Source organism: Muntiacus reevesi, chromosome 4 (assembly GCF_963930625.1).
Source record: "Muntiacus reevesi chromosome 4, mMunRee1.1, whole genome shotgun sequence".
Classification (NCBI taxonomy): Eukaryota; Metazoa; Chordata; class Mammalia; order Artiodactyla; family Cervidae; genus Muntiacus; species Muntiacus reevesi.
This window is the reverse complement of record NC_089252.1, coordinates 154667573-154695096: the sequence shown is the minus strand read 5'-3', so window position 1 is coordinate 154695096 and position 27524 is coordinate 154667573. Positions and strand designations below refer to the sequence as shown.

The 27524-nt window shown below is 37.6% G+C and overlaps 1 protein-coding gene across 2 annotated transcripts in view; it reads left to right on the top strand.

The window, feature by feature from the left end:
- PDZRN4 (PDZ domain containing ring finger 4) overlaps positions 1 to 26416 on the top strand; it is a 391395-nt gene extending 364979 nt beyond the window's left edge. For both annotated transcript variants that reach the window (XM_065932169.1, XM_065932170.1), the window contains 5 exons: positions 5190 to 5288; positions 7984 to 8046; positions 15283 to 15384; positions 19616 to 19732; positions 23668 to 26416. In XM_065932169.1, coding sequence (XP_065788241.1) covers positions 5190 to 5288; positions 7984 to 8046; positions 15283 to 15384; positions 19616 to 19732; positions 23668 to 25194 — 1908 coding nt within the window. In that variant the 3' untranslated portion in view covers positions 25195 to 26416. The remainder of the gene's footprint in view (positions 1 to 5189; positions 5289 to 7983; positions 8047 to 15282; positions 15385 to 19615; positions 19733 to 23667) is intronic.
- Positions 26417 to 27524: the final 1108 nt, after the last annotated feature.

The following is a 27524-nucleotide window of genomic DNA, read 5'->3' as shown; positions in this document are numbered from 1 at the left end:
GTAGAGTATCTAAGCTTCTCATGGATGTAGAGGTTAAAGTTTTCATATTTCCCACTTAATTCATTTTCAATAAAGATCTTGTTGGGACAACGAAGCATGGTACTTCACTAGTTAGTAATCAACACTGCAAAATTTAAGATAGCTATATATGATTAAAGCTAAGCTGATAAAATAGTGGATATGTTATGCCCGATGTCCAAATCCCCGAGCGGGAAGAGAGAAGGCCTCCAAGACAATGCAACTCGAAAAAAGGGAAGTTTATTGCTGACTCGAGTCAGGGCTCCTACCACATCCAACGCAGTGGTGCGGGGTCAGAGAGCCCCGAGCCCAAGCTGTTACACAAATTTATAGGGTGAGCACATGCCATTGGTAGTTGGTTTAAGCAGATTACAAAGCAATTTCATTGGTCAAAACTTTTGCGCTAGCAGGACTTTCCCGGGGGTTTCCACCCCGTTCCTAATTGGCAAACAGCGGTCAGTGCTAAGCGAAAGCTGATCCAGGTGGCCTGATAACCTTACCACCCAGAAGTAGGAAGGCCTACTCCTAATCTAAGCTGCCTGCCATGGCATTACTTCACAGATATGTTGTCTTATGGGGCTTCCCGGGTGACTCAGCTGGTAAAAAATCTGCCGGCAATGCAGAAGGCCCTGGTTCAATTCGTGGGTCAGGATGTTCCCCTGAAGAAGGGATAGGCTACCCACTCCAGTATTCTTGGGCTTCCCTGGTGGTTCAGATGGTAAAGAATCTGCCTGCATTGCGGGAGCCCTGGGTTCTATCCCTGGGTTGGGAAGATCACCTGGAGGAGGGCATGGCAACCCACTCCAGTATTCTTGCCTGGAGAATGCCCCCAGGGACAGAGGAGCCTTGCGGGCTACAGTCCCTGGGGTCGGAAAGAGTTGGACATGACTGAGTGACTATGCAAAACACAGCACATGTTGTCTTATAAATAAAAAGGAAAAAAAATTAAAATACAAATATGGGCACACTAGACCCCATCTCTGGATTGTCAGTTGGTATCGGTGACCATCCTGTCTAGCCCTGGTTTCCATCCTGGCTTGTGTAGTACTGATTGCCATGCTGTGCTGAGTCGTTTCAGTCATGTCCGGCTCTGTGAGCCTATGGGCTGCAGCCTGCCAGACTCCTCTGTCCGTGGGGTTCTCCAGGCAAGAAGACTAGAGAGGTTAGCTGTGCCCTCCTCCAGGCGATCTTCCTGACCCAGGGATCGAACCCATGTCTCACGCAGCTCCAGCATTGTAGGTGGATTCTTTACTGCTGAGCCTCAGAGGAAGCCCTGTAGTACGGATTGCCTCTGAATTTTCTCACTCATGCCGTGGGCCTCAGGCTCTCTGGAGTGTAGAAACAATTTGCTTAAATTCACATTGCTGTACAGCAGAAGCTAACACAACATTGTAAAACAATTACACTCCAATAAACGGACATTGCAGGCAGCCTGAAGCCTCAGATCTTCCAACAAAAGTCCACCTGAAAAGCAAAAGCGTGTTTATATTTTTTAACTTCCTTGTTCCACCTGAGACTGAATCATTAAAATATAAAATTTTCACAGCACTGTATTGCAACCAATTTATATAAAAATCCCATTCTTTCTACGATTCGAAGGATGTTTCACAGTAAACTCTATTAACTCTACTAACTTTGATCTCTCACTCCACCCTCAACCTCCATAATCAGTTTCTCACAGGATTAGATATGATTTCTTAAGGGATTATACATATTCCCGGAACCTAAAATCTTAAAGCACATTTAAGCCAAAATTAATGTGGTTTCACCAGGTGTATGAAGAGATTCTTCCACTCTAGTCACAAATGCCTTATGGATGGTTAGCAGTGCCATCCAGGAGGGCTTGGCTTTGATTTGTAGATGCCCAAGAACTGTCTTTGCAGAGAAAATGTACAGAGAGAGCATTTCACTCTTAATGTTTTTCATCAAACAGCTTCCTTGTGACAGAGGGAAAGGTATGAAAGTTGTTAGGGAAAACATGCTCTATTACCAGGAGGCTGTTTTTTCAGAAGTCAGAGGCTCGTGCGCACTGTGAAGAGAATACTAAATGAAACCTGGGCTAGAGGATTCCTTTCAGATAAGCAGCCTTTACAAAGCCACCTTTGCCTCATACAAACAAAATGGTCTACAGGTAGCTGCTTATAAATTATTTGGTCATAGAATTAAAGAAACTTTGATTCTAAAGTGTATGCTTCTGTATACCAATATGAAATATGTAATACCCAAAACATTCTCAACCAAAGAAAGAATTGCAAGTCTACTCTTGAAGCTGGTGTTAGGTGGTTTGTGGGCTGCAGGAAATCTCACTTGAGTCTTCTTCAGAGCCTGGAATCTTACTTCCATAAGTTCAGTCCTTTGAATTAAGGCTTGTAATAAGAATTGTATGCTCAGTTTCTATTGGTGTGAACCAAACACTGGATGGGACAACATTTTAAAAAATTATTAATAATTATTCCCTTAGGAAATATTTATTATCAATTTTCTTTATCTCTCAAGAACTACTTGTGAGAAAATGGAAGATGATACCAAGGGCCAGGTTTTGCTAGGAGGTAATTAGGATGACAAACCTGAACACCAATGGCTTTCTAGGTAGGCAGACCTTAGGAACTCCAGGAAGCTAAAGAAATAGATGCAGGGTGTCCAGTGTCTTAAAAGGGCAGGGGAGGAGATGCTATTTAAAACAGAGGTGCTGTGGGTAGCTTTGAGACCGGCTTCACAATTTTGCTTAGGTTCAATATGACCTCAGTTTCCCAGATCTCTGTTTCCTTGTGATTTTATTAAACAGTTCGCAATATTGATATTTTATTGGTGATTCTGCCCTTTTTGTTTTAATAGATTGGTTTCATTTATTACAGGATATTTAGATATGCATCTTTTAAACAAACACCAAAACGATTTACACCAATCAATCAAAACGATTGATTTTACAAAACAATGTACACCATTGAGAGTGCAAAGAAAACACTCAGGAAAGGAACGCTTCCCTCTGGAGATGACTTCCCGCAGTGTGGAGTGTTTCTCTCGTGCTATTTTTTTTTTTTAATATTATTTTATTAGTTGGAGGCCAATCACTTCACAACATTTCAGTGGGTTTTGTCATACATTGACATGAATCAGCCATAGAGTTACACGTATTCCTCTCGTGCTATTGGAAGGACAGCGAAGTCAATGGATTTCAGCTCCTCGTTTGCTTTAAGTTCCCACTCTCATCCCATAAGTTCTTTATGGGATGTTTAGATTTCCTTGTAGGCCTCTTAGGAATCACAAACTTCTTTACTCCTTAACTGTGTATACTGCATTGCTGTAATTTGAGCTCTTTGGTTGCTATAATTCCTTCATAATGTTACAGTTTTAGTCAGGTATTCTTTCCCTCTGGAGGCATTAATTGTTGCCAGTTTTGAAAATGCCCTTCATGAGTGTATACTTTTTGCGTCTGGTGATAAAACATGTCACTGTTTCCTATTTTTCCTCTAGGTGAAAAGAGTTTTATTGTTGTTGTTTTGTTGTTCAGCATATGCCATGCCCTTTTTAAGCCCTGTAGTGTAATTTAGAGTATCTTTGTCCACCAGCTGGAAAGTCAGCATTGGTCATGGTTTCATGTACTTTACCAATCTGCAGTACATGTCTCAAGATGCAAGATTTCAATTTTCTTTTATTTGCTGTTAGCTTTGAAATTGTTGGTCACTGGAGCTTATGACAGTCTGTCCTTGTTAAGGATTTACCTATGGCAAGTATAAACATATGGTTTGTAGTAAGTCATTAAAATAAATGGTTATTTTTCAATGACAAGTCCTTTGCTGAAATACAAAGTTAAAAGGGAAGAAACTTCTTCAAATGTAGCAGAGTGTACTGGAAATATCCTCTAGTTTGAAATTGAGTGAATATCTCTTTATATAGTCCTGGTAACTACTTGAGATGATGGATACTATATTAAACTTTATTTCCTTCCTTCACATACACACATACACACACTCAGTGCACACAAAATCTATCTCCAATTAAAGAGGAAATATTGATTATTGGTTTACAAAAAACAACAAACACTCAGACATGTTTTGAAATAAAAGCCATTATCTGTCAACCAGCATGGACTGAGTTCCCACACTAAGACTGTACCTGTTCTAGGCCCTAGAGAAAAAGAGTATTAAGCAAGACAGACAAATTCATAACTCCCACAAAACCTGAGTTTTAGAAACTTGGTCTAGATTTGGTCATTTGGTCATTTCCAGTTTAAATCTATTCTGATCTTCCTCATCTGATTAACTTTTTCTCATCTGAAAGGTCCTTTACTAAAGGGCCTTATATGCTCCATCCAATAGGAACACGTTCTCCATGATAAGAGCACCAACTGGTGTTTTACTGTTTGGAATTATGCAATTTATTCTAAAGTCATCTGCTTCGGAGGGCAGTACAAGTCTATTTCATTATATAAAAATGAAATACACTGAAATTTATTATTATTTTACCGAACATAAATCAGGAAATAGATTCAATATACATTACCTAAGGACTGACATTTCAAGCCCCTTGGCCATGTGTTTCAGTAAATGTGATTCCTTGTTCATTTACTCCTGCATTTTGAATCATTGCCTCTGCCCATATGACTGTTGATGTCTCTTGCTGCAGCCTGGGTGAACCCATTTCTTTCCAAGGCTGAGAGTTGCTACAAGATAATAGAAAACCTTAGCCTAGCTACACAAAACTCTGATTATCATCATATATAGAACTCAAAAGAGGGATTGATGCAGAGTCCAGTTCATCTTTTTTATTTTAATTTTATTTTGTTTTGTTAAAATATAAACACAGGAACTCTGAATAGTTTTATAAACATTTTGCTACCTGTATTGACATTCTCAATATTTTCTTGATTCCACGTTATTGATTTATACATATTTTATTTGAACATCATTTGTGAGTTTTTTAAATTTTATGATTTAATGCAAAAAATGCACATCTCCACCTTTATAATGAAAATTTAAAATGTTGACTTGATCATACAAATATATATGTTGGGAGTGAATTTTGAGGATTTTGGTAACATAGGTTAATTCAAATGTTAGGTAACAGTTATGAAAACATCCCAGGATGGCCCAGAGAATATCAGTGAGTTCTGCATCCTGCTGTGGGATTTCTCTCTGAGATAAATGTCGGTCTCTGTGTTTTTCTCCCAGGAGGTCGAGTTGTGTCGTGTTAGCAGTCAAGAGAAGCTGGGTCTGACAGTCTGTTACCGAACGGATGATGAAGAAGACACCGGCATTTATGTCAGCGAGGTAAGAAATGCCATGGAAGAGAGATTAGGGGAGGCAGACGGCGAGCAATTGAGTGAAATGACTCACGATGAGAAAATCCTTGGGAGGCTTGAATGTGAAGAACTGGCCATGTTCCAACACTTGTCATTTTCAATTAAAGAAGTAAATTATGTTGCCCAAGTAATGCAATTATTATCAGCTTATTTAATGTGGGTGCTTTCACCGTAGAATCCCAGTAAGAAAGAGTGCAGAAATGGTAACATTGTCTAAATTTGAATAAAGTCCCATAAGTATGCAGAAAGTCAGGCAAAGTTTTTGATCAGCAAACATTTGTCCTTCCATTCCTGCTGTGTCTTTTATCTGACTTGTTAGCAATCACATTAACTAATTGTTTTAAATCTAATATTCACATCTAATATTTTAAATCTAAAATTTAAATATTTACTAAAACTCTAATATTTTACTCTGCTGAGGATTGGTAAATTTGCATATCATATCCAAGAAGTGCATCCATTAGTTTCTTTTATTCAACCACATAATCACTTTCAAAAAGGGAGGTATTGACTCAGGGAACAATATTCAATATCCTATAATAAATTACAATGGAAAAGAATATGAAAAAGAATAAAATGAACTATACCTCAATTTAAAAAGTGAGGTACTTAAATGTAAGATACCTTCAGTGTTAATTGAAAAAAAGTGAAGCAAAGTTTATTATTATAGGTGATTTTTGAAACTCCCAAAAGAATCATTTTATGAGAAGTAGTAAGATATGTACATATAAAATTACATATGTACATGTGAGCACATATGTGTATATGTGTATATATATGTGTGTATATATGTACATATACATATATATGTATATATGTGTTATCTAATTCCTACACACATATATATGTATACACACATATGTATGTGAAATCATGCATGTTATATGTATGTGCATGAACCCAGAGGTTAGACAAACTAAATACTAATTGCTCTTCCTGTGCTATTTCAAATTTTCTTGGCCATGACCTTGAAAACATTACATAACTTACTAAGCTTCAGCTCCTTTAACTAGAAATTCAGTACAACAATGCTTTTAGTATTGCTTTTACAGAGGTTTTTAGAGGATTTTTTTTTCACTTTTTGAGCTACATAGATTATAAATCTCTTTATAAATTAATGTGATCATAACACAGAAATCCCTTTAATAAGTATGGACTTAAGAATATAGCTATCAGGTTTTCTCAGACAGCTAAGGCAGGATTTAAAAATCACCCTAGCAGAAAGTACATTTCCTGGGCCCTAGGAAAAGATAATGCACTTAGAAAATTATGAAAATCTATAAATGTAAATGTTAATCGTTATCACTTTACTGAAGAATCTACTGACTGGTTCTTACCATGAAAAAAATCTCCAGAGAATATTTGACTTGCATATATACCTCTTTTAAATAAACAACTATGAAAACCCCTCTGATCATGGTAAGGAAGTATAAGGCAACATGTGCAGAACTATCTTTTGTAGTATGTATGGAGGTACAAATGCAGAATTTTAATATTAGTTTGATTATAGTTCTAAAGACAAAAGTTTTAGATTGTGAATGGCTTCTAAACAGGATACAATTAATTAATTACCCATCATTTCCTTCAGATAAGTCTCTGTTTACTATTTAAACACATCAGCTTTGGAACTTTTTGTTTCGGGAATAGTAAGAAAAGCCACAGGAACAGAACATATGTACTTGGAAAAAATGTTTCCCTATACATCAAACATGTAATTGTAGCGTCTTTTGTTCTTGACTGATCACTTAAAACTCATTTATTGGGTGGCACTACCTAATTAGAAAGTAATATCTAACATCTGGGTAGGATGGATCAACCTTATGCTACACTTGAAATACTTTACTTAAAGGGGAAAAAATAAAACGGGCTTTGCTGGAATAAGCTCCCATAAATGGTGGGAAGCCATCATGTGAAGTGTGTGCTAGATGAAATTACCTAAAGTGAACAGTAATTCATCACTCAAGTTTGGCCAATTAAAGTGTTGATAAGCTCTTAAAAGAGCTTTAAATATCTATTTATTCTAAAATAAGTGATAGTTAATATACTTCACCCTACATGTAAAGTAGTGTCTAGTAATAATCTGCATGGGTAGGATTTTTTTTTCACTTTTTGAGCTACATAGATTATAAATCTCTTTATAAATTAATGTGATCATAACACAGAAATTCCTTTAATAAGTATGGACTTAAGAATATAGCTATCAGGTTTTCTCAGACAGCTAAGGCAGGATTTAAAAATCACCCTAGCAGAAAGTACATTTCCTGGGTCCAGAGAATTCTGGTATTAACATCATCTGAGGATCATGTCAGCTGAAAACAACATCTGACAGTTGGGATACAGAAATGAGTGAACAGATGTAAAAAAATAGAATAAAATAAAAAAGGGAGAAAGGATAAAAGGAAGAAAGAAAGAAAGAGAGGGAGGGAGAGAAAAATGGTCTACAGATCAAACGGGATTTTGTTCTCCTTAATTTTATTATGATTAATTCTAAAATAGCTCATTAACATTTTTAGAATCAGCTGACAGAGAAAAATCTGGCCATGACCACTCTATTGAGTGGCCATGACCACTCAATAGAAAAACATGAACCATATTTTTAAAAAATTTTAAGTTTCTGGGGACGGTATTGCATATCCAGCTGACCTGTGTCCTCGCCCTTACAGGTAGATCCAAACAGCATTGCTGCCAGAGATGGCCGAATTCGAGAAGGGGATCGCATTTTGCAAGTACGTGGTGCAGTTATTTTCTCTAGTTTCCTTCTATCTGTCCAATAGCTTTCATTTTATTTCACACCTTGAAAAATGTTAGAGCAAATAATTTCCCTTTGTTTCTGGTGAGTAACATCTACAAAACTAAAAGCTATCATTCAAACCTTTTTAAAAAAAAAATGATAGTGCCATTTATTAAGGATTATTAGCTAATAATTAGTAAGACATAATCTCTGGACTCAGATACCTCAACTTCAGCTTCCAGCTCCATCACTTACTTGGATGCTTTACTTAACTTCTCACTGTAAGACTGTTTCCTCCTCTTAAAGGATGATAACAGTAAAATATATTGTGGCAAAGGTTAGATGTGATTAAGCATGTGATGTGCCTAGTGAGTAATAAGTGCATGGCCAGAAATAAGTGTATGCTGTGTAATAAGCATGAACTGCTGTTGTTACTGGCATCAGCAGCATTTATTGCTGCCTTTTCCACAATAAATTAGATAAACAGTGATCCCAGTGTTCCATTATGATGAAAGTTTAGAAATATGAAGTCTTAATTATTTACAAATGAGTTGCTGAGGACAGGTGGAGGATGGACATGTGAAAACATAGAGATGGACTGAATTTCAGTTTAACGTCAGAGATGGTAAGCACCTTATGGGAGGTGTGTAGACTGGAAAGAGTTCCAAGCCAAATCAGGAAAAACCCTGAAAGCCAAAGTTTCTATCATGAATCTTCCTTGACCCACTTTGTCACTTCTGAGTCCTTTCCCATAAAGAGTGGCTGCAGGAAGACACACAGCAGCCCAGCTCCTTATCCAGTTTAATCCAAAAAATAAGAACAGAGGCCTTTGGATTTCGCTGCAGAAGAAAGAAAAAAAATGAAAGTGTTAGTTGCTCCATCATGTTCGATACTGCAACCCCATGGACAGTAGCCCACCAGGCTCCTCTGTCCATAGAATTCTCCAGGCAAGCATACTTCAGTGGGTTCCTGTTCAGTTCAGTTACACACAGTTGTGTCTGACTCTTTGCGACCCTGTGGACTGCAGCCTGTCAGGCTCCTCTGTCCATGGAATTTTTCAGGCAAGAGTACTGGAGTGAGTTGCCATTTCCTCCTCTAGGGACTGGAGTAGGTAACCATTTCTTTCTCCAGGAGATCTTCCTGACCCAGGGATAGAACCCTGGTCTCCTGCATTGCAGGTAGATTCTTCATCATCTGAGCGAGGAGGGAAGCCGATCACACCTGTAAAATAGGAAGGAGAACTCAAATGACACATTGAAGAAGTTACAACTTGTTGATACATTCTGTAAAACTTTTAGTTGTTATCTCTATCATTCCCATTTCTCCTTCTTAGATATGAACCCCTGAAAAATATTTCTTTTGATTCAATGCATTTGGATTCAACACTCTACCTGGAACCAGGGCTTTAAACTAAACAAGCTGTCATGGCAGCCTTTGGGGCACTCCCTGGGTCATTAGGAAGACAGCTGCATACACAGATGATGACAGTACAATGTGACATCGTTGTGAGAAAGTTGTGCCACACCAGAGGGCTGTCCTACTCAGCCTTCCTTTCCTTTCTTTAGGGGGACACTCCCCAAAGCACACCACTTCTCCATACTCTTTCCCTTCTCAAGTGAGAGGCCACAGAGCTCCTTTTTTATCAGGGACCCTCTACTAAAGCTCCAATTAGGAAAGAACTGGAGATTATTCATCATCCCGCTAGTTCTCAGGAAACTTCAAGAGTATATCATTTCAACTCTAGTGAGCTCCTTTCTGATTAAACAAAATGGGATACGTCTGTCACTGGATAATTCATGGGCAGGAGAAGTTAATCAAGAAGTTAACATTTAGCCTTGTCTGCTACTCTATTTTCAGTATCTCTTTCACACATATAAATAAATCAGGGGATGAAACACAGATATTCAGTAGAGAGAGTAACAGGAGAGATGGAGGATAAAGTTTTAATTATGTATCCTCGTTAATAAAAAGCACATTATTTTACTGTGTCATCCGGATAATGAAGCTTCAAAAAATATTTCATTAGTATTTGACTTATGAATCATTTTAAATGTGTTGTTTACCTTGCTAGCATCTTCAATTAAGTAAACTGAAAAGAAAGTAAGCTTCCTTTGATGCTGAGGGTCACATCATACCCAGCAGTCACCACCCAATGCTATAATGGAGTAAAATGCTCGGTGACTGAAAGATCTGGAAGATTGTGTACCCTGATACTAAATGACCCTAGTTGGCTACTTTTTCTATTGTGTTGGGTCTGTGTTTTTTCATTTTCCTCATGCTGTTTCCAGCTGTCACTTTCTCATCTCACCTTCTACTCACCACACCCCATATTCAATACTGCAGCCCCACTGACTCCCTTCCTAGTTTCTAGCTCACCACATCCCAAATACAGTTAGTAAAATACAGTTAGATACACAGTACACAAATACAATTAGTAAAATGGCATCTGTTAGTTCTGCAGGTAGAGTTCAACAGATGCAGAGTACATGTGTTTCCATAGTTGCATACCATATGTTCCGACACTTCCTTATTTTTGGCTATATTGTGGGCAGTTAAAGTTATCAGATAAAAAATTTTCTGGATAATAAGGCATTCCGTAATGGAGCGGGTTCATTGAAACAGCAGCAGGATTGATAAAGTGCTGTGGTTTGCCTGATTAGTTTATATTCAGTGACAAATATGTCACATCTAATGAATAAATACCTGTCACATTAAAAAGCCTAGAATTCAATTCTATCTGTACACACAGGAAACAAAGAGTCTTAAGAGTGATAGTAAAATTATATTAAAGAAAACCGTGACAAAATTGTACTCATAGACAAATAGCTCCTGTGTGGCTGGTAAGGAGATTATGGGATACATTGTAATGAACAATTAATGACTCCTTTCCCAGGGAGATGAGAGGAGAAGAAAGAGAGGATATCTTCTCATCCTTTAGCTTTCCTGGCTGGCTTTGATTTGAATGAGTCTTGTTAAAGCAATTGTTATTTTAATTTCCTGTTCACAATGACCTAAGTATAGTACTTCTATGGCTCTGCCCTCATTGTGTAGCTAAAATTTTCTAACTGTAGTGCTCCATGGATGTGTTAGAGGACCTTCCTCAGTAGCCCTACACACACACACACATGGGTATTCACACAATCTTGATAGAAGGTAGGGATCATACAGAAGAGAAACTATGACCCAGCTTCATGAGGACACATTCTAGCTCTCTTGTGTTTTTTTTGTTTTTTGTTTTTTTTTTAAGTGCTTGACAGTCTATTTGCTGTGCTATTGCTACAAGCTGGTTATATTAGATGTGTTCCCAGGAATTAATATGGGGAAGTCCTTTAACAAAGTTGTAGTGCTGAGCCACAGAGGAAAACTAAAGACACATACATGATTGGCTATCTAAAGGAAAGGATGCTCTCGCCTTGCGTTCTCTTTGGCATAGTAAGCATATAGAATTCCATGTAAGTATATATTATTCTAATCTTGGCCAGAAAAGCCAGTCATGTTTCTAAGGATTATTCCCTGACAAAACCCTGCAAAAGCTCAAAACAGTGGAACAATAAGACCTCTAATCAGTTCTTTCTTTCTCTGCCCAAAACTGGTCCTTAGCATGTCTTCCTACTCTTCCTTGCTTTTCTTGGATAACTATTTTGCTTCTATTTCTATTTGTTTCACCTCTGTATCTCTATGCTTCCTTTGCCTTCTTTTTCACAGTAAAATATCAATACATTCGATGTAAATCTTTCCTTTTTGCCTAAGATTTTTGGGTTTTCAAAAAAGAAATTCTACCACCCGTAGTTGGTTGAATGCCAAGAGCTTTAGTTGCCTACCTGCCTATGGTACACTGACATGAAAAACCTAAAAACTGTCATATTTAAACAAAAATGAAGCTATATTGAGACACTTCTAGACTTCTAAGTTTTTACACATATTCGCATACTAAGTCACTTAATCATGTCTGACTCTTTGCTGCCCTATAGACTATAGCCTGTCAGGCTCCTTTGTCCATGGGGTTCTCCAGGCAAGAATAGTGGAGTGGGTTGCCACCTGCTCCTCCAGGGGCTCTTCCTGACCCAGGGATTGAACACTCACCTCTTATGTCTCCTGCATTGGTAGGGAGGTTCTTTACTACTAGTGCAACCTGAAAGGCCACACATACACACACACACACACTCGTAGGCATGTACAGGAGATCAGGCCTAAAGTGGGATTTCGGCTGATTTCTCTTTGTAATTGCCACAAATCTCTTCTAAGCCAAGATAATATCCATTTTGAAACTAATGTTTACATATGCCCATGCACAGAAAATGAGACAGATGTATTATCCAGCAGGCTTTTTTAAAATTTATAACAAAGTCACATATTGTCTTCTTCCTCTCTCTTTTCCCCTCTATTGTCTTGAAATGGAAGTCTTTCAGTAAATAGTGATGACTCTACTCCTCATCTATGTCCTCCCTTCATTTCCGGCTCCTTCACCCTTTCTATGTGGTGTTTCCAGGCATAGGAAGCTGTTTTCCCACAAGCAATCCTTCAGCTATGAGCCATCATTCAGAAAACAAAGCAAATGAAGGTGGAAAGCTCTGTTTCCATTCCTCAAGTCTTTTCATTCCATGAGAAGAATCTTTGATGGAACCTATGGCTGCATTTTTTATCTCAATCTCAATCTGAGTATCAAACTAATGTTCCAAGTACAATGGAATCTCCTAACCAGGTAGCTAAGGTGACCTTTATTTTAAAAAAGAAATTAAAATTGCATGTTAATGCCGGTTTTCTGTGGCAAACTTATTTCACTCCACCTATGATTCTGCATATAAACTGTTTCTACAACATATGATCTGTCCTCCCAAAATAAGGACATAATGCCCAGACTGAAGATCATAGCTCTGGTCATTATGAGTTCACAGAGGAGATAGAATACCAACTATGAAGGAAATCAAACTCAGCCATAGTGTTTCTTGATGACCCTCTAAGAATTAAAAATACATATGAGATAGATATCTCTTAAGCTAGAATCATGTTCACTATTGTTGATTTCATTGTTATGCATGAATTTTAATATATTTGCTTTGTTTAGAAGAAAAGAATCTTTCTGAGGGATTAAAATATAAATGATCATAGTAATAATAATAGCAACAATAGCATTAATAGTAATATATACCAACCTTGTGCACTTTCTGTATACGTCACTTATTTAAACCTTTTACATATATTAATCCATTTAATCCTGTAACATCCCTCTGAGAGAGACAGTATTATCTGTATTTTAATACAGAAAACATAATAGCAACAATAACATGAATGAAGAGTATTTAGATTAATGGTAAGTAAAATTTACATGAAGAATTTGCAAGTGAGAAAAAGTGAAAACTGCATTTCAAATTTTTCATAAAAGTTTAAGATAAATTGTGTGAGATCATCCAACTCATTCTCCTGAGGATCAATGCGCCTACAAAGGAGGGAAGAAGACTAGATGCAAAAGAAGAGAGATAGACACATAGATGCATCACAGATACACTATAAGAATTACTATGAAAGGGGTGCAAGTCCTCAAAACTCAAAGAAAGTAAAACTTTTCATATTATTATTTTTAAACTACACACAGGTGGGGGGAGTAATCCTCCACTGCCAATTTATGTTTATTTAAAGGAAAAAAGGCCTTGGACCCAATACAGAAATAGCTTTTCAGATATATATTTACAAGAAAAAAAGAAAACTACAACATATCCTTCGGGGTCATTAGTCCCCAGTTTGAAATCAAAGTTTTGTTTTTGTTTTTTCTAATTGAATAAATTTTATTTGGAAATTGCAAAAAGAAAAGAAAATAGATTTGAAAATTATAAAAGCTGGATTTCCTGTCCACACACACAAGTGAAAAACTGAGGAGCTCTTCATTTGATTACAGTAAGAAAATACAGCATGTGGTTGTGTGATTTTTCCCTTCTTTGACTATTATTGTCTGGTTCCTTCATACTAACTATGAGTCTATAGGGATCATTGATTGTGGTGCACAGATGAGATTCCTGAGCTTGTCTTCAAATAATTATGTCTGTCTTCAAGAGTCAGCCAGAATCCCAGAGACCCACAAGGAGAAAACCTCAGGAGTCCACTTCATGCTTTTAAGAAGAAATTCTCAATGAACGATGTTAGATTAATTATTGAAAATAGTGGACAGTGCAGCCACATTTTGTTTAATTTATTGACATAATTAATACTTATTTTAGATAGAATTACTTGACCTCTTCAATTGAAATTTCTTTTGACTTTCTTTGATTATGTGTTATGGGTCAAAAATTTCATTGTCTCTACGGAATGGAATGATTATAAAGTAAAATAAATTTACAAAGGGCAAAGAAAAAATACATCAATAAGAGCTAAATACCTTTGAACATGAAAATGTAGTTTAAAATGCAAATTTTAAGAATCTTATTTTCTCTTGTAGCACTTAGAAAAAGATGGCACATTTCAAACACTACTAGAATCTATTGTTTTTAATAAAAAATTTACTCAAGCTTGGTTTCTTTCATAAGCATTCCTATTAAAGAAAACATTTACTTTTTTTAAAATTTAAGTATATTTAAGAGCTGAACCTTATTTCATTAGTTTTGTTGTTTTAGCGAAGCAGATAAGTCTGACAAAAAAGCTGGAGTAGACGAGGATGTTACCGATGAGCTTGTTCTCATTTGATTCGTTAAGCATCAAAAGATATCCAGAGAGTGATTTGGGGCAACTGAGTCAGACCCACATGCAAATATGAGATGATTAAATGAAAATGCAAGCAGCAGCGGCCCGGGAGCATCACCCGGTGAGAGATAACGCGGCGGCTCTCTAATTGGCTCACAGCGAGCGCGCAGGATGACGGATTTCAGTGGTATTGCTGGACCAGCTTTCCCCAGCACCATTATCTCAGAGTGACACTTCCATTACTCTGAGCGGAGAAAGATGAACGTCACCTGTCAGGGGCTGGTTAATTGTGTTGCTAGATGTATGTTGCCAGGGCGCAGGTTGGACATTTATGAACATAACTGCTTCCTCTGATGTCCGCCATTCTTCAGGGATCGATGTGCCTCTTACAGTAAGCGCGTAATTGAGTGAAGGCACTTAGCACCGAGGGGCTGAAGACGAGCCCGTTGTGCGAGCTTCATTGTCCATACATTCACCATAAATGAGCTGATATTTGCCATTTATTGTGTGCAGCATTGTGGAAATGGAAACTAATGCGCCACTTTCATTTGTTTTCTAGATAAATGGGGAAGACGTCCAGGATCGCGAGGCGGCGGTGGCCCAGCTGTCGAGCGATGAGTGCAGGCGAATCCTGCTGCTGCTTGCGAGGCCAGAGAGTCAGGTCAGAGCACAGAGCAGAAGCCTTGGACTGAACCTCAGGTTCACTGTCTGCTATTCGCATCAGATCAGTGCCACAGTCATTTGTAAAACCAGGCATACAAAATAGAATCCAGTCATTTCCAATTTGCCAACCTTATCAAAACAATTGTAAGTAAAGACTCTAAGCTTAATATTGCTCCACATAAAGGCAGCTAAACAACTTATTTTTTAAAAGAAACACGAAATTGAATAATTACTCTCTCCTTCCACTTGCCAGTTATTTAAAATTAATTCATAAATGAAAAATGATTGACCTTACATGATATTTAATTCTGTGTGCATCCCTGCTTTAGGTTGTCATCTAAAAATACTTAATTGGCATATTAAGGTATCTTAAAAGAATCTCTAATGAGAGAAATATTAGCATATCTAGCTATCAACTCAAATCTTTTTAGAGTGCCTTTATCAAATAAAATACCTTAGCTAGCACGATGTGGTTCCATGTATAGTAGATGAATTTTTTCCAATTTTAGCATGACAGACACATCTGTCTGGCCAAAACCAAAAACTGAGAGCTTCTAAGGAATTTTTTTATATCTTTACAGAGGGAGATGTCATGAAAGTAAAGGAGAGGTAATGGTGGAAGAAAAGTACTATCGGTACTTCTTTTTATGTCCTTTTATCCCCCACCACAATGCAGAAAGGACCTTACATTGTCACCATTCTATCTTTCTGTCAGTAGTTTGAGTGAAGTTGGTTATATCACCATTTGTCTTTTAGGTTATTGATCTGATATTTTTCAGACTCAGTAACTACATCCTATCTATAAATTACATTGAGTAAGTGTATTTCAGTGTCAGACTGAATCCTGACTCGAATATAGTGGTTATAAAAGATCACCCTTTCCGCATATATTTCCTTTATGCCCTTGACCATTCTAAATGGTTCCCATAAAGCCTGCCATAGCCCAGGGCAGACTGAAGTTGCACACCTGAGGTCTTGGGGCTGGGGCTGGACAGGCTGCAACTGGCTGGGCTGCCTATGTGAGAGTGAATTATTAAAATACGTATGAAATTGCACTAATTACTTGGAAATTTGGCAAACCAGTTAATCTCAGTGACCCCATTTTCTCGAAAAAGAATAGAGAGGCTAAATATATATTAGTGAAATTAATGGTAAACTGAAAAGAGCTCAATAGTCACCCTTTGCAGAAAAGATACTTTGACTTTATCATGTGGTCTCCCTGCCTTTTCCATGTAACTGCTAGACAACCTCATTAATTTAGAATTAAAGCATTTCCTTTACTATGCCATATAACAGCTATAATGTACTGTGGAAAGAAGAGAAGTTAATAGCAGAAGACCAGATCCTGTTAATCTTTGATAGCTTAAATATTCTCAGTAGAACCAGTGGTGGTTTTGAATAACTGACTACACTTACTACACTCCTAACCCAAGAGTTAATGTTGGAGGATGAATTTTCAAACAATACTTTCCACAATTGATAAAAGATGGTCATCTGACTCTGAAGGATACCATCCTTTCTACCTGTCTGACAAAAGTAGGATCTTCCTTAGCCCCTTGATCCTAAAGATAATGACACTGGAATGAACTGATTGCCTTTAGAAAACCAGATTTCTAGAAAAATAAGGAAAGAAAATGCATTATAACACCATACTTTAAAATGTAATTTAAGCATTACATGCTATAAAGTGGCAAAAACAACACAAAACAAAACTTGTATTTACGTCACCATATTTTCCCATCAGTTTCAATATATTTCATTATTGCATTTTTGTGTGTATATTTTATTTAGAGAGAGTATGGAAGTTTATGTGTCGTTTTTCTACCTTTAAAAAAAAAATGTTTCAAATACTCTCAGAAATGATCTACAGAGTTGCTGGGGGCAGTATTGTGCAGCCATGCAATATTTTTAAATATCTTTCATCTCATATCTTTCATTCCCTGTCAACTTACTTTCATTTTCTGCCCATTTTCTTCCTTAGACCGTTAAAGATATTGCTATTTTGTCCTATTCCCCTTGGGACACTGGGTGAGAACAGGCTCTTGTAAGAACTATAGAGAAGTTTTGAGATAGTGCAGGTTGTTCCTTTCTTTGAGATACCACGTGTGCAGACAGATCCCCCTGTTTAATCATGACTATGCTCAGCTCCAGGGAAAAGTCAGTCTGCCAGAGCACTGGACTCAGACTGCCGTATTTATGTCAGTCTGTCACATTATGGGAAATGTGACAGGGAAGGGAGGTGAGCCAGAAGAATCTCTCCTGACTTAGCGTGTTGTGTATTCCTCCAGCCTAAAGGGACGCCTTATCAAAGCAGACGGACACTTACCACCCATGGCAACTCAGGGATCTGTGGGGTTAGCTAACAAGAAAAGGCTTATAGGGAACTGATAATTTCTATCATTTGTTCTCTTTGTCTTCCCCACCCCTTCATTTCAATTTCAAAAGATTCTGTTCTATCATTCACTGTATCAATGTTGGCAAATATTTTGTTTTGACCTGATTAAAGAAACATTCCTTGGTATGCTTATAAAAAATAAACAGTTCTAGCTTTAAGTAATTTCTTTTGGAGTCTGGCATTTGCAACTTCATGAAACTTAAAAGGGATTTAAAAATATGAAACTTGAACAATTATGAATTGAACTGAATTTAAATTTTTAGTCAGCTTAATTTTCATAGCTCATCTGCATATCAAAGTCACTGGGGTGGAACTTGGTCAAGTTATTCAGGCCAAATTGAAATAAATGAGGATGAATAAATGCATTGATGCTTTTGGCCCAGTCAAGTTTGAGATAATTTAAGGTCTAGGTAGCCTTTAGTAAATAAAAAAGAAACCTATGATTGCCTTCTTTTAATGAATATGATGCATATACACTAATGCCTCTTCTGATGCAATTTAATGTTTTCTCAGGGATTCCCAGGTGACTCAGTGGTAAATTAAAAAATCTGCCTACCAATGCAGGAGACATGGGCTCGATCCCTGGGTCAGGGAGATCCCTTGCAGGAGGGCATGGCAACCCACTCCAGTATTCTTGCCTGGAAAATCCCATGGGTAGAGAAGCCTGGCAGGCTACAGTCTGTGGGGGTCACAAAGAGTTGGACACAACTGAGCATGCACACAGGTTTATTTGTGTTTAAGTTTTAAAAGTTCAGCTCTCTTAAAGACAAGCTTGTTTTATGTGTTTGGTGCTTAAGCATTAGTCTGATAGTGAAAACATCTCCCACTCTTGTTGATTTTGACTCACTAGAAAACTGCTGTTCCACTGTAACGCAGAGTAAAGAAGAACTTTGACAATTATCCAGTTAATTCAATCAGTACAGACAGCTAATTTATGTAATCCAGCTCCAAAAACCCACTTTGAGGTAAATTATCTGTATTGACTGTCAACACTTATCATATTAACAAGATAACTATGAGTTTTCCACTTCCTTTTGTAGTAAGAAGCCAAAAGGATTTGCTTGGTTTAGTTTGTGTAAGACTCCCACAAGAATATCTGCCTTCAGCACCCACAGACAAAACCCTGCATGCTTCCACTGCTCCCTCACCCTTATATGCAACTTTTAAGGTCTTTTTCCCTGGAATTGGGTCTGAGAAATGAATCACAATAGTTATACCAGAGCACCACTTTGTTTTTGAGAATATCTTGGAATTTTCCTTTATTTCAGATAAAATAAATGTGTGTATTTGTGGCAAGGAGTCATCTTGTTAACTTGAAAGTCATCCACCTCAAAATCAAAAGCAGAGTGAGGGTAGCAAGTGTGTGTGTGTGTGTGTGTGTGTGTGTGTGTGTGTGTGTGTATTGAGAGGTGCATTTGGTATGAGGTTGCTTTGGGGTTGTTGTTAAAGAAAAAGGCCCTATTGTCTCATAGCCCTATTAGTACCACTGCAGTTCTTTAGCACGGGGACTGTCGGAGGTAATGAGCGTGACAGCTGTGGATTATGCAGCATGCTTTTCATACATTTTGAAAGACGGTAATGTTCTGTGCTGTGAGATCTACTCAGTTATGAGAGAAAATCTGTAGTTCTGTTTTAGGAAAAGATAAAAAGCATATGAGCCCAATTTTTTTTTATCACCTTTTCTTCCTTCTGAGAGGTGAACTATAGGAGGCTGGTATTTTGAAGAGAATCATTATGATAAAAGGAACTAGTCAGGTGTCACCATTTAAGTTTATCCTATTTTAGCATGAGTCCTCACTAACAGAATATAACGTACTAATGTATTCTTATGTAGGTGGATGAAGGCTGGCTGGAAGATGAAAGGAATGAATTCTTAGAGGAGTTAAACTTGGCGATGTTGGAAGAACAGCATAATGAAGCAATGCAGCACACTGCCGATGAGGTGGAGCAGGTAGGACCGCGATCTGAACTCCATCATTGGAAAGGATGCTATTCTTCCTTAAATGCATAATCTTAAATGAAATTTTTTTAAAAAATCAAAGAGTTTTCGTGAATATCTCTGTGATGGTAATTTCTGAAGGCAAAAGATCATCTCAAATGAAGTGGAGGAAATAAATACAACTTTTTCTATTAAGAATATTTTTAGTTTGGGAAGCTTAGGGACCATTATGGAGGGCACAGTAGTATTCAGGTGCTGACTCAAGTACTGTTTAATGTAATTCAGAAATTTAATAGTAAAAGTATATTGCCTCTCAGTACACCAGCCGGAGATAAACTATATCTCATGAGGTAACCCCTCCTTCCCAAAAAGTATTTTTTTTTTAGTTTTGAAATATCAGTGTAGATATTTGAATATCTACTTGAGGAAGATGATGACATGATTAAACTATTGATCTCATTTGGATATTTGGTATCATGATTACACTGAATTACGAGTAGTTAGACTTGAGATTATTGACATCATTTTGTCTTAAGGTCACATATTCATTCAACAAAAAATTCTGAGCCCCTGATATACTTCAAGTACCACATTTGATCCTGAGAATACAAACAAAATGAGCAAAATCCCTTCCTTTAAGTAATTCATAACTGATGAAGGATCAAAGTGTGGTTTGTGGTAAACTGAACATTAGGAATCTTTTCATTTTTGTTGTCATTATTTTTTACTAGATAAAATTAAGATCAATATAGCCTAGATTTTTTGTCAGATTCATGTCATTCATTTCCCTGATATAACTGTATTAACACTCTGCTCTCAATTTTCTGATTGTTTAATTATCATCCTATTCTCAACCTTAATTGTTAACTAACCCTAAAAGATAATTATTTTTAAAAGTCCTGACAGTTAGGCTTAGAACATAAAACACAAACATCCTATCACTTTACCAAGCTGAATGATGAGATACGATGACATGCTGGCATCCCATAACAGAGGTGTGTGTGTGTGTGCCCGTGTGTGCACAATCACTAATATCAGTGCATATATTAATAATTAGGTTGTAAACCACAGTTGACAGAACCACGTGTGCTCACCATGGGTGTTCAGTGGCCACTTCACAAACAGTAGTTCATGCTCAAAAGCAATGCTGCTACTGTAGTGACTGCTTTTCAATATAAGGAGGACAGATTGAAATTTTTCTGTGTGACTTCAACACTGGCCACAAATAAAGATATTTTTTTGGTGGCAGCTGCTGGTTATGAGCAAGAAAGTCCTTGCTCCAGGCTTTTTCTCTCTTAGATACAAAATGTGACCTGATACAGAATTGACAGGAGGATGTTGGAATAAAGAAAGAAGGGAGAAATCCTGTCCAGGTGAAGCGATATGGTGTCAGATGCTGCCTACTCATCAGACGTAATACAAATGCTAGGTCTTTTGAGGTAACACAAGATGTCCCTGAGGTTAGATTTTTACTGTGTAGAGATTTTTCTTCACCATGAGACTGAAAAATGATGAGAAATACAGAAACCTTTAAAAGTCCTTTGCCCTTATAAACAATAATACTACATTAGAAATGTCTTGGTAGAAACATTGCTTGTCACTGTGATAATTCCATAGGGAAATGATAAATTATAGAGTAGCATTATATCAGAAATGAGGAATTTTAGTTTTCAGAATAGAAAACTCTTTATTTTCACATGTGCTTGTAAACTAGTAACAAAAGAAAGAGAAATGCGATTAAAAATTGCATATCCATATATAAAAGCTAAAATATACATCCATCTGAAAGTTTCACCTTACATGCTTTCCTTGGTCCTGTGACTGCTGTTGGCATACATTTTGTCAACAAATTTGTCTATCATTTATACTCCATAAGAAAAATATCACCTTCTTGTATTTTTCAGCTTACTCTTAGACAGGAGAAAATATAAATATAAGTATTGTGGTATACAAACAACACTGTCCAATATCAGTAATACCCTCTGGGGATTTTATAGGGATTCCCTGGTGGTTTAGATGGTAAAGAATCTGCCTGCAATGTGGGAGACCCAGGGCCGATCCCTGAGTCGGGAAGATTCACTAGAGAAAGAAATGGCAACACACACCAATATTTTTGCCTGGGGGTTTTATGGCACAGCATGCAAGTGACACCACATTTGATGTCACTGTCACCTTATAACAAAGAATACAGAGATGTATCAAGTTTTCCATGATTGGTTGCAATTAGTGATGTAACTAATGTATGTACTTATGTATGTACTTATGTAGCTCACTAAGTCACTTCAGTTGTATCTTACTCTGTGCAACCCTATGGACTGAAGCCTGGCAGGCTCCTCTGTCCGTGGGATTCTCCAGACAAGAATACTGAAGTGGATGGCCATGCCCTCCTCCAGGGAAACTTCCTGACGCATGGATCGAACCCACATCTCTTACATCTACCTGCACTGGCAAGCGGGTTCTTTACCACTAGTGCCTTATGTATAACATTCTTTTTTTTATCATTTTAAATCAATCATAGTATGTTCTCAGCAAATAAGGAAAAATTATGAAATTATAAAATTATGGAAAGATTGAGAATGCTAAAATTAACATGATACATGGTCATGTTCTCCCTCCAGTTCATTATATTTTTTTTTGCCGTTACTTGATTGGACGAAAACAACAATGATCTGACACTTTCAAACCTGTTTTACTTTTTATCACCTATCCTTTCTTTCTTTGACACTAACAGGCTTAATTATATCTAATTATATAATTCCTGCTAAAGGGGGAAATGTATATATGTATAAAAGTGAGTAAACTTAGACATAAGGAGAAAGCAATCTAGAAATTGTATTTGTAGACTTTTATAAGAGAAGTGATAGAATAAAGAGTAACTTTACGCTATTCACAGAGAAACAACTAGATATACATCTTCCTAGGACAGTGACAGTTAATTGTTCTGCATGAAAAGCCAAAAATTACCAGGGAGTGAAATTCACATATATATTTACATACATATCTGTTGTTTGACATTATGCCTTTGTCTGGAAATCAGTGCTGCTCAGATTTGAGGGGAGCCATCATCTTACTCTCAGTAATATAAAACTCACTTCTGAAGGATATCACTGGCTAAGAGTAGAAAAATCTTTTAAATAACCCAATGAGTCCTAAGACATTACTGTTGCTTTTGAGCAACATGATATGGAGATGCCTTGAAGTCAAAGTACATGTATGCAAGAATATAGCACCTTGGATGTAAAGAAATCCTGTCTATGGAGGATGGCACTGGCCTCCTAGACTTCCTGCCTAAGAAGTTACGTCGATCTGGGACTGTTTCCTTATCTATGGACAAAAGGTCTTGGGCTCCTGTACTTATTCCTGAAATTTTGTGATATTTCATTTATTATCATCAATGTATTATTAGATCCAATGAAGTTTCTTTTGAACTTGAGAAAAGTTCATGAAAAAAAGAAATAGTAACAAGTGATGTGGCTTCTGAACTCCAGACCTTCATTGCTGAAGGGCTGACTCATCCTTTTGGGATTCTGTCTGACTCATCCTTTTGTATGTTATCACCTCAGAAACTCATAAAGCCACCTCATTTATACAACTTCACTCCAGTTTCTCAACTAAAAGAGAGCCTAAGACAAGAATCACTTATTTTAAATCACTCATTGAATTTTAATTTAATTATTTTAATGTGTTCTGTTTTATTTATCTTCAAGTGAGTAGCATAGCCATATTCAAGCAGCTTTTGTTTTCTTTATTTTAGAGCCAAAAAAAAAAAAAACCAAACCCACTGCCATCAGCCAATTGCCTTTATTTGTAAAACTGTTATGGATACTAAAATTAGGATAGCTTTCTAGGAGCTGAACTTTTGCCAAGAAGCATTGTTTTTTCAAACAAGTTTTCAATGACTGATTTTCAAAACAACTTTCTTTCTTCTCTTAACTTTATTTTCCTAGCCAAAAAAACAAGAAGAAGAAGAAGGCACAACAGATACGGCAACATCCTCATCCAACAACCACGAGAAGGACAGTGGAGTGGGGCGCACAGATGAAAGCTTGCGGAATGACGAGAGCTCAGAGCAGGAGAATGCAACTGAGGATCCCAATGGCACATCTCTGAAAAGCAAAAGAGAACTGGGGCAGAGCCAAGACACTCTGGGAAGCGTTGAACTTCAGTGCAATGAGAGTTTTGTGTCTGGTGAATACATTGATTCAGACTGTATTGGCAACCAAGATGAGGAGTGTGAAAGATTTCGGCAGCTCTTGGAGCTCAAATGCAAGATAAGGAAGCATGGGGAGTATGACCTCTATTACTCAAGCAGCACAATAGAATGTAATCAGGGAGGACGAGAGGGAGTGGAGCACGAACTGCAGTTGCTTAATGAAGAACTGAGAAACATTGAACTTGAGTGCCAAACTATCATGCAGGCTCACAGGCTCCAGAAAGTGACAGACCAGTATGGAGATATCTGGGCATTGCATGATGGAGGATTCCGAAGTTATAACACCAGCATAGACACCCAGAGGGGAAAACTAGATGACATCCTTGAACACCCAGAAAAGTCAGACAAAGACAGTTCCAGTGCTTACAACACAGCTGAAAGTTGCAGAAGCACTCCACTCACTGTGGACCGTTCCCCTGACAGTTCCCTTCCAAGAGTGATCAGCCTCACCAATAAGAAAAACCTGAGAAGCACAATGGCAGCCAACCAGTCCTCTTCCGGACAGAGCACTAAAGAGTCAACCTGCACCAAAGCCAAAACCTCTGAACAAGGCTGTGTCATTGAAGGCAAAGAGAAGACTTCAGAAAGCAGCAAGCTTTCTGATCCAGAGAAAACCAGCAGTGAACACATCCCTTATCTCTCCCCTTACCACAGCTCCTCCTATAGGTATGCAAACATCCCAGCACACGCCAGGCATTATCAAAGCTACATGCAGTTAATTCAACAGAAGTCCGCAGTCGAGTACGCTCAGAGTCAGCTCAGCTTGGTGAGCGTCTGCAAGGAGTCTCAGAAGTGCTCAGAACCCAAGATGGAATGGAAGGTGAAAATCAGGAGCGACGGGACGCGGTACATCACCAAGAGACCCGTGCGGGACCGCATTCTAAAGGAGCGTGCCTTAAAGATCAAGGAGGAACGGAGTGGCATGACCACGGACGATGACACCATGAGCGAGATGAAGATGGGGCGCTACTGGAGCAAAGAGGAGAGGAAGCAGCACCTGGTCCGGGCCAAGGAGCAGCGGCGCCGCCGAGAGTTCATGATGCGGAGCCGGCTGGAGTGTCTCAAGGAGAGTCCCCAGAGCGGCAGTGAGGGCAAGAAGGAGGTCAGCATCATTGAACTGAGTCACAAAAAGATGATGAAGAAGAGAAACAAGAAAATTTTGGACAACTGGATGACAATCCAAGAATTGATGACCCATGGGGCCAAGTCCCCTGATGGTACACAAGTTCCTAATGCCTTTTTGTCTGTCACCACGGTATGACCCAATGGATGGAATGCAGCTGGTTTTCAGAGGGTGCTACCAGTTTGGGTAGAGGATGCTTGCCTCGTTCAATGTGGCATTTTTATATATATTTTGTGACTCTTTATAGTTTAAATTTTTTGTAAGCAAAAATACCTGCTACTTTTTCATTTGTTTTTCATATATCGGTACTTCTTTTTGGCTGAGATTTTTTTCTTTGACTTGTGATATATTCATATTACTCATTTATATATGAAAACAAGCAAAAGGAAAGAAAACAAAAAAACTTGCACAAAAATACTGAGGAGCCAATTAATTTCCTATTTTAATGTACCTACTATAGATCTGGATTTATTTCTCTAGTTTACTTATTTTCAACTTTAATAACAACTCAATGCCAAAACATTTCTATGCTTGCTTCTTGACCTAATACACATGAAATCAAACCTGATGATAAATCACATGCCACATCTTGTTTTACACATAAAAATCACCTCTTTTTAATATCCTGTTGTACATTTGACACATAAATGGCCATTATCTTTGTCTCAGTAAAGTGTAGGTGGACAATCCTCCTGTGGTATGTTGTGACACTGTTTATGTAGTTAGATAGTTGTGGTAATTGTGACAATAAAAGAGAAATAAATTATTGATTATCCCTGAGAAAAGCTATCAAGGAGTGTTTTATTTCCATTGTTCCCTGTGGTTACCAGATATAAATTAGTTATATATGTATACTCTTTAGAAGACTCCTAATTGTGAATTATAAGATGTGTACATTTTCTATCCCATTTTCCAATAAATTGTCCTGAAATACTTCCCATAGATCATTGTGTCACATATTCTTACCAAAATTAAGTTATGTAGAGCATCTAAGAGTTGCTGTCTAAGCATTCAATAATCATGAGTTCATGCTCTCCTTGACTGCTACCCACATAAAGAAAAGCCAAGAGCAATTTAAGGGATGATATGGAGACAGAGGATCAGTAAGTAGTTGAGACTGTTTGTAAGGACACTGTGTTAGTCAGCCCAAACTGCCATAACGACATACAGTATAGGCTGTGTGGCTTAAACAACAGGAATTTCTCACAGTTCTTGAGGCTGGAAGTCCAACATCAAGGCACCAACCAATTCAGCTCCTGATGAGGGCTCTCTTCCTGTTTTGTAAATGGCCTCCTTGCTTTGTCCTCACATGGTAGAGAGAGAGGAAGCTGTTTGGTGTAACTTCTTTTAAGGACACTAATCGCATCATAAGGGTCTCACCCTCATGACCTCATTTAAACCTAATTACCACCCAAAAGCCCCATTTTTAGCTACCATCACATTAGGACTTAGAGCTTCAACATATGGATTTGTCAGGGGGGAGGCAGTTTAGCCCACAGCACCATGAGCATTTGTTTAGTTCATCCTTTGGAAAGAAATTCTTGGAAACTATCTTTTCAATAATTTTCAGACTACTCAATTACAGATGCCTTATTAAAAAGTGAGATTGTTAGATTATCAGATAGGATATTTGAGTCTAGCTTTTCATCATATAAACATCAACTATATCATATATCAGTCACAATGCCTTCAAAGTGAAAGACCAGATCAATGTGTGTGTGAATTTGATCAAATTTTCATTCAACCCAAGAGATTGTTTTAACATAACAGAGACACAACATCTAAACATCTTTGAAGCTACTTTCCTGTTTGAAAACCTATAATGGCTCCTTGCTAGCTCTTAAATCAAACTCTGATGCCCCAGCCTTATTTTCAAGGTTCTCCACTAACTTGCCCACCTTGCTTCTGGTGCCTCCTCTAGGTTTTCTCTGAGTTGTTCTGGTTTCTGAGCAACCTGCCCATTTTCGCTGAAGTTATCTAATGTTATTTACTCATATGGAGTTTCTGTCCCAAATCTTACACCTCTCTTGCAGAGTAATCACAAGTACATTTTCTCTTTGGAGCCTGTTTGGATGACACTGGGTATTCTCTGCATTTTGATTTGACATACACTATGATGTACCTGCAGTTTATTTTACCTTGAAGATTTTATCCTTCCATTATTTGGGTCACATACAAAGAATTTATTGTCTCCCTGCACAGAAATATAAAGTTCATGGAGTCTGGCCCTTGAGTCACCTTCTTTGTAAATCTCTCATAGGATGTCATTTAAACAATAATGAATGTTAGTTGAGTTAAATTATTTTATTCACTTATCTCACTTATTGGTCCTTTTGTTAGTGTTTTCCTTACTCGTCTACCAGTCTAAGTTCTTACCTTTTAAAGGGCTATTACATAGACGGAAAGAAATAAATCTTATTTACATATAATAAAAAGCTGGTCTCAAAAATTTTAAGATAGTGATAGTA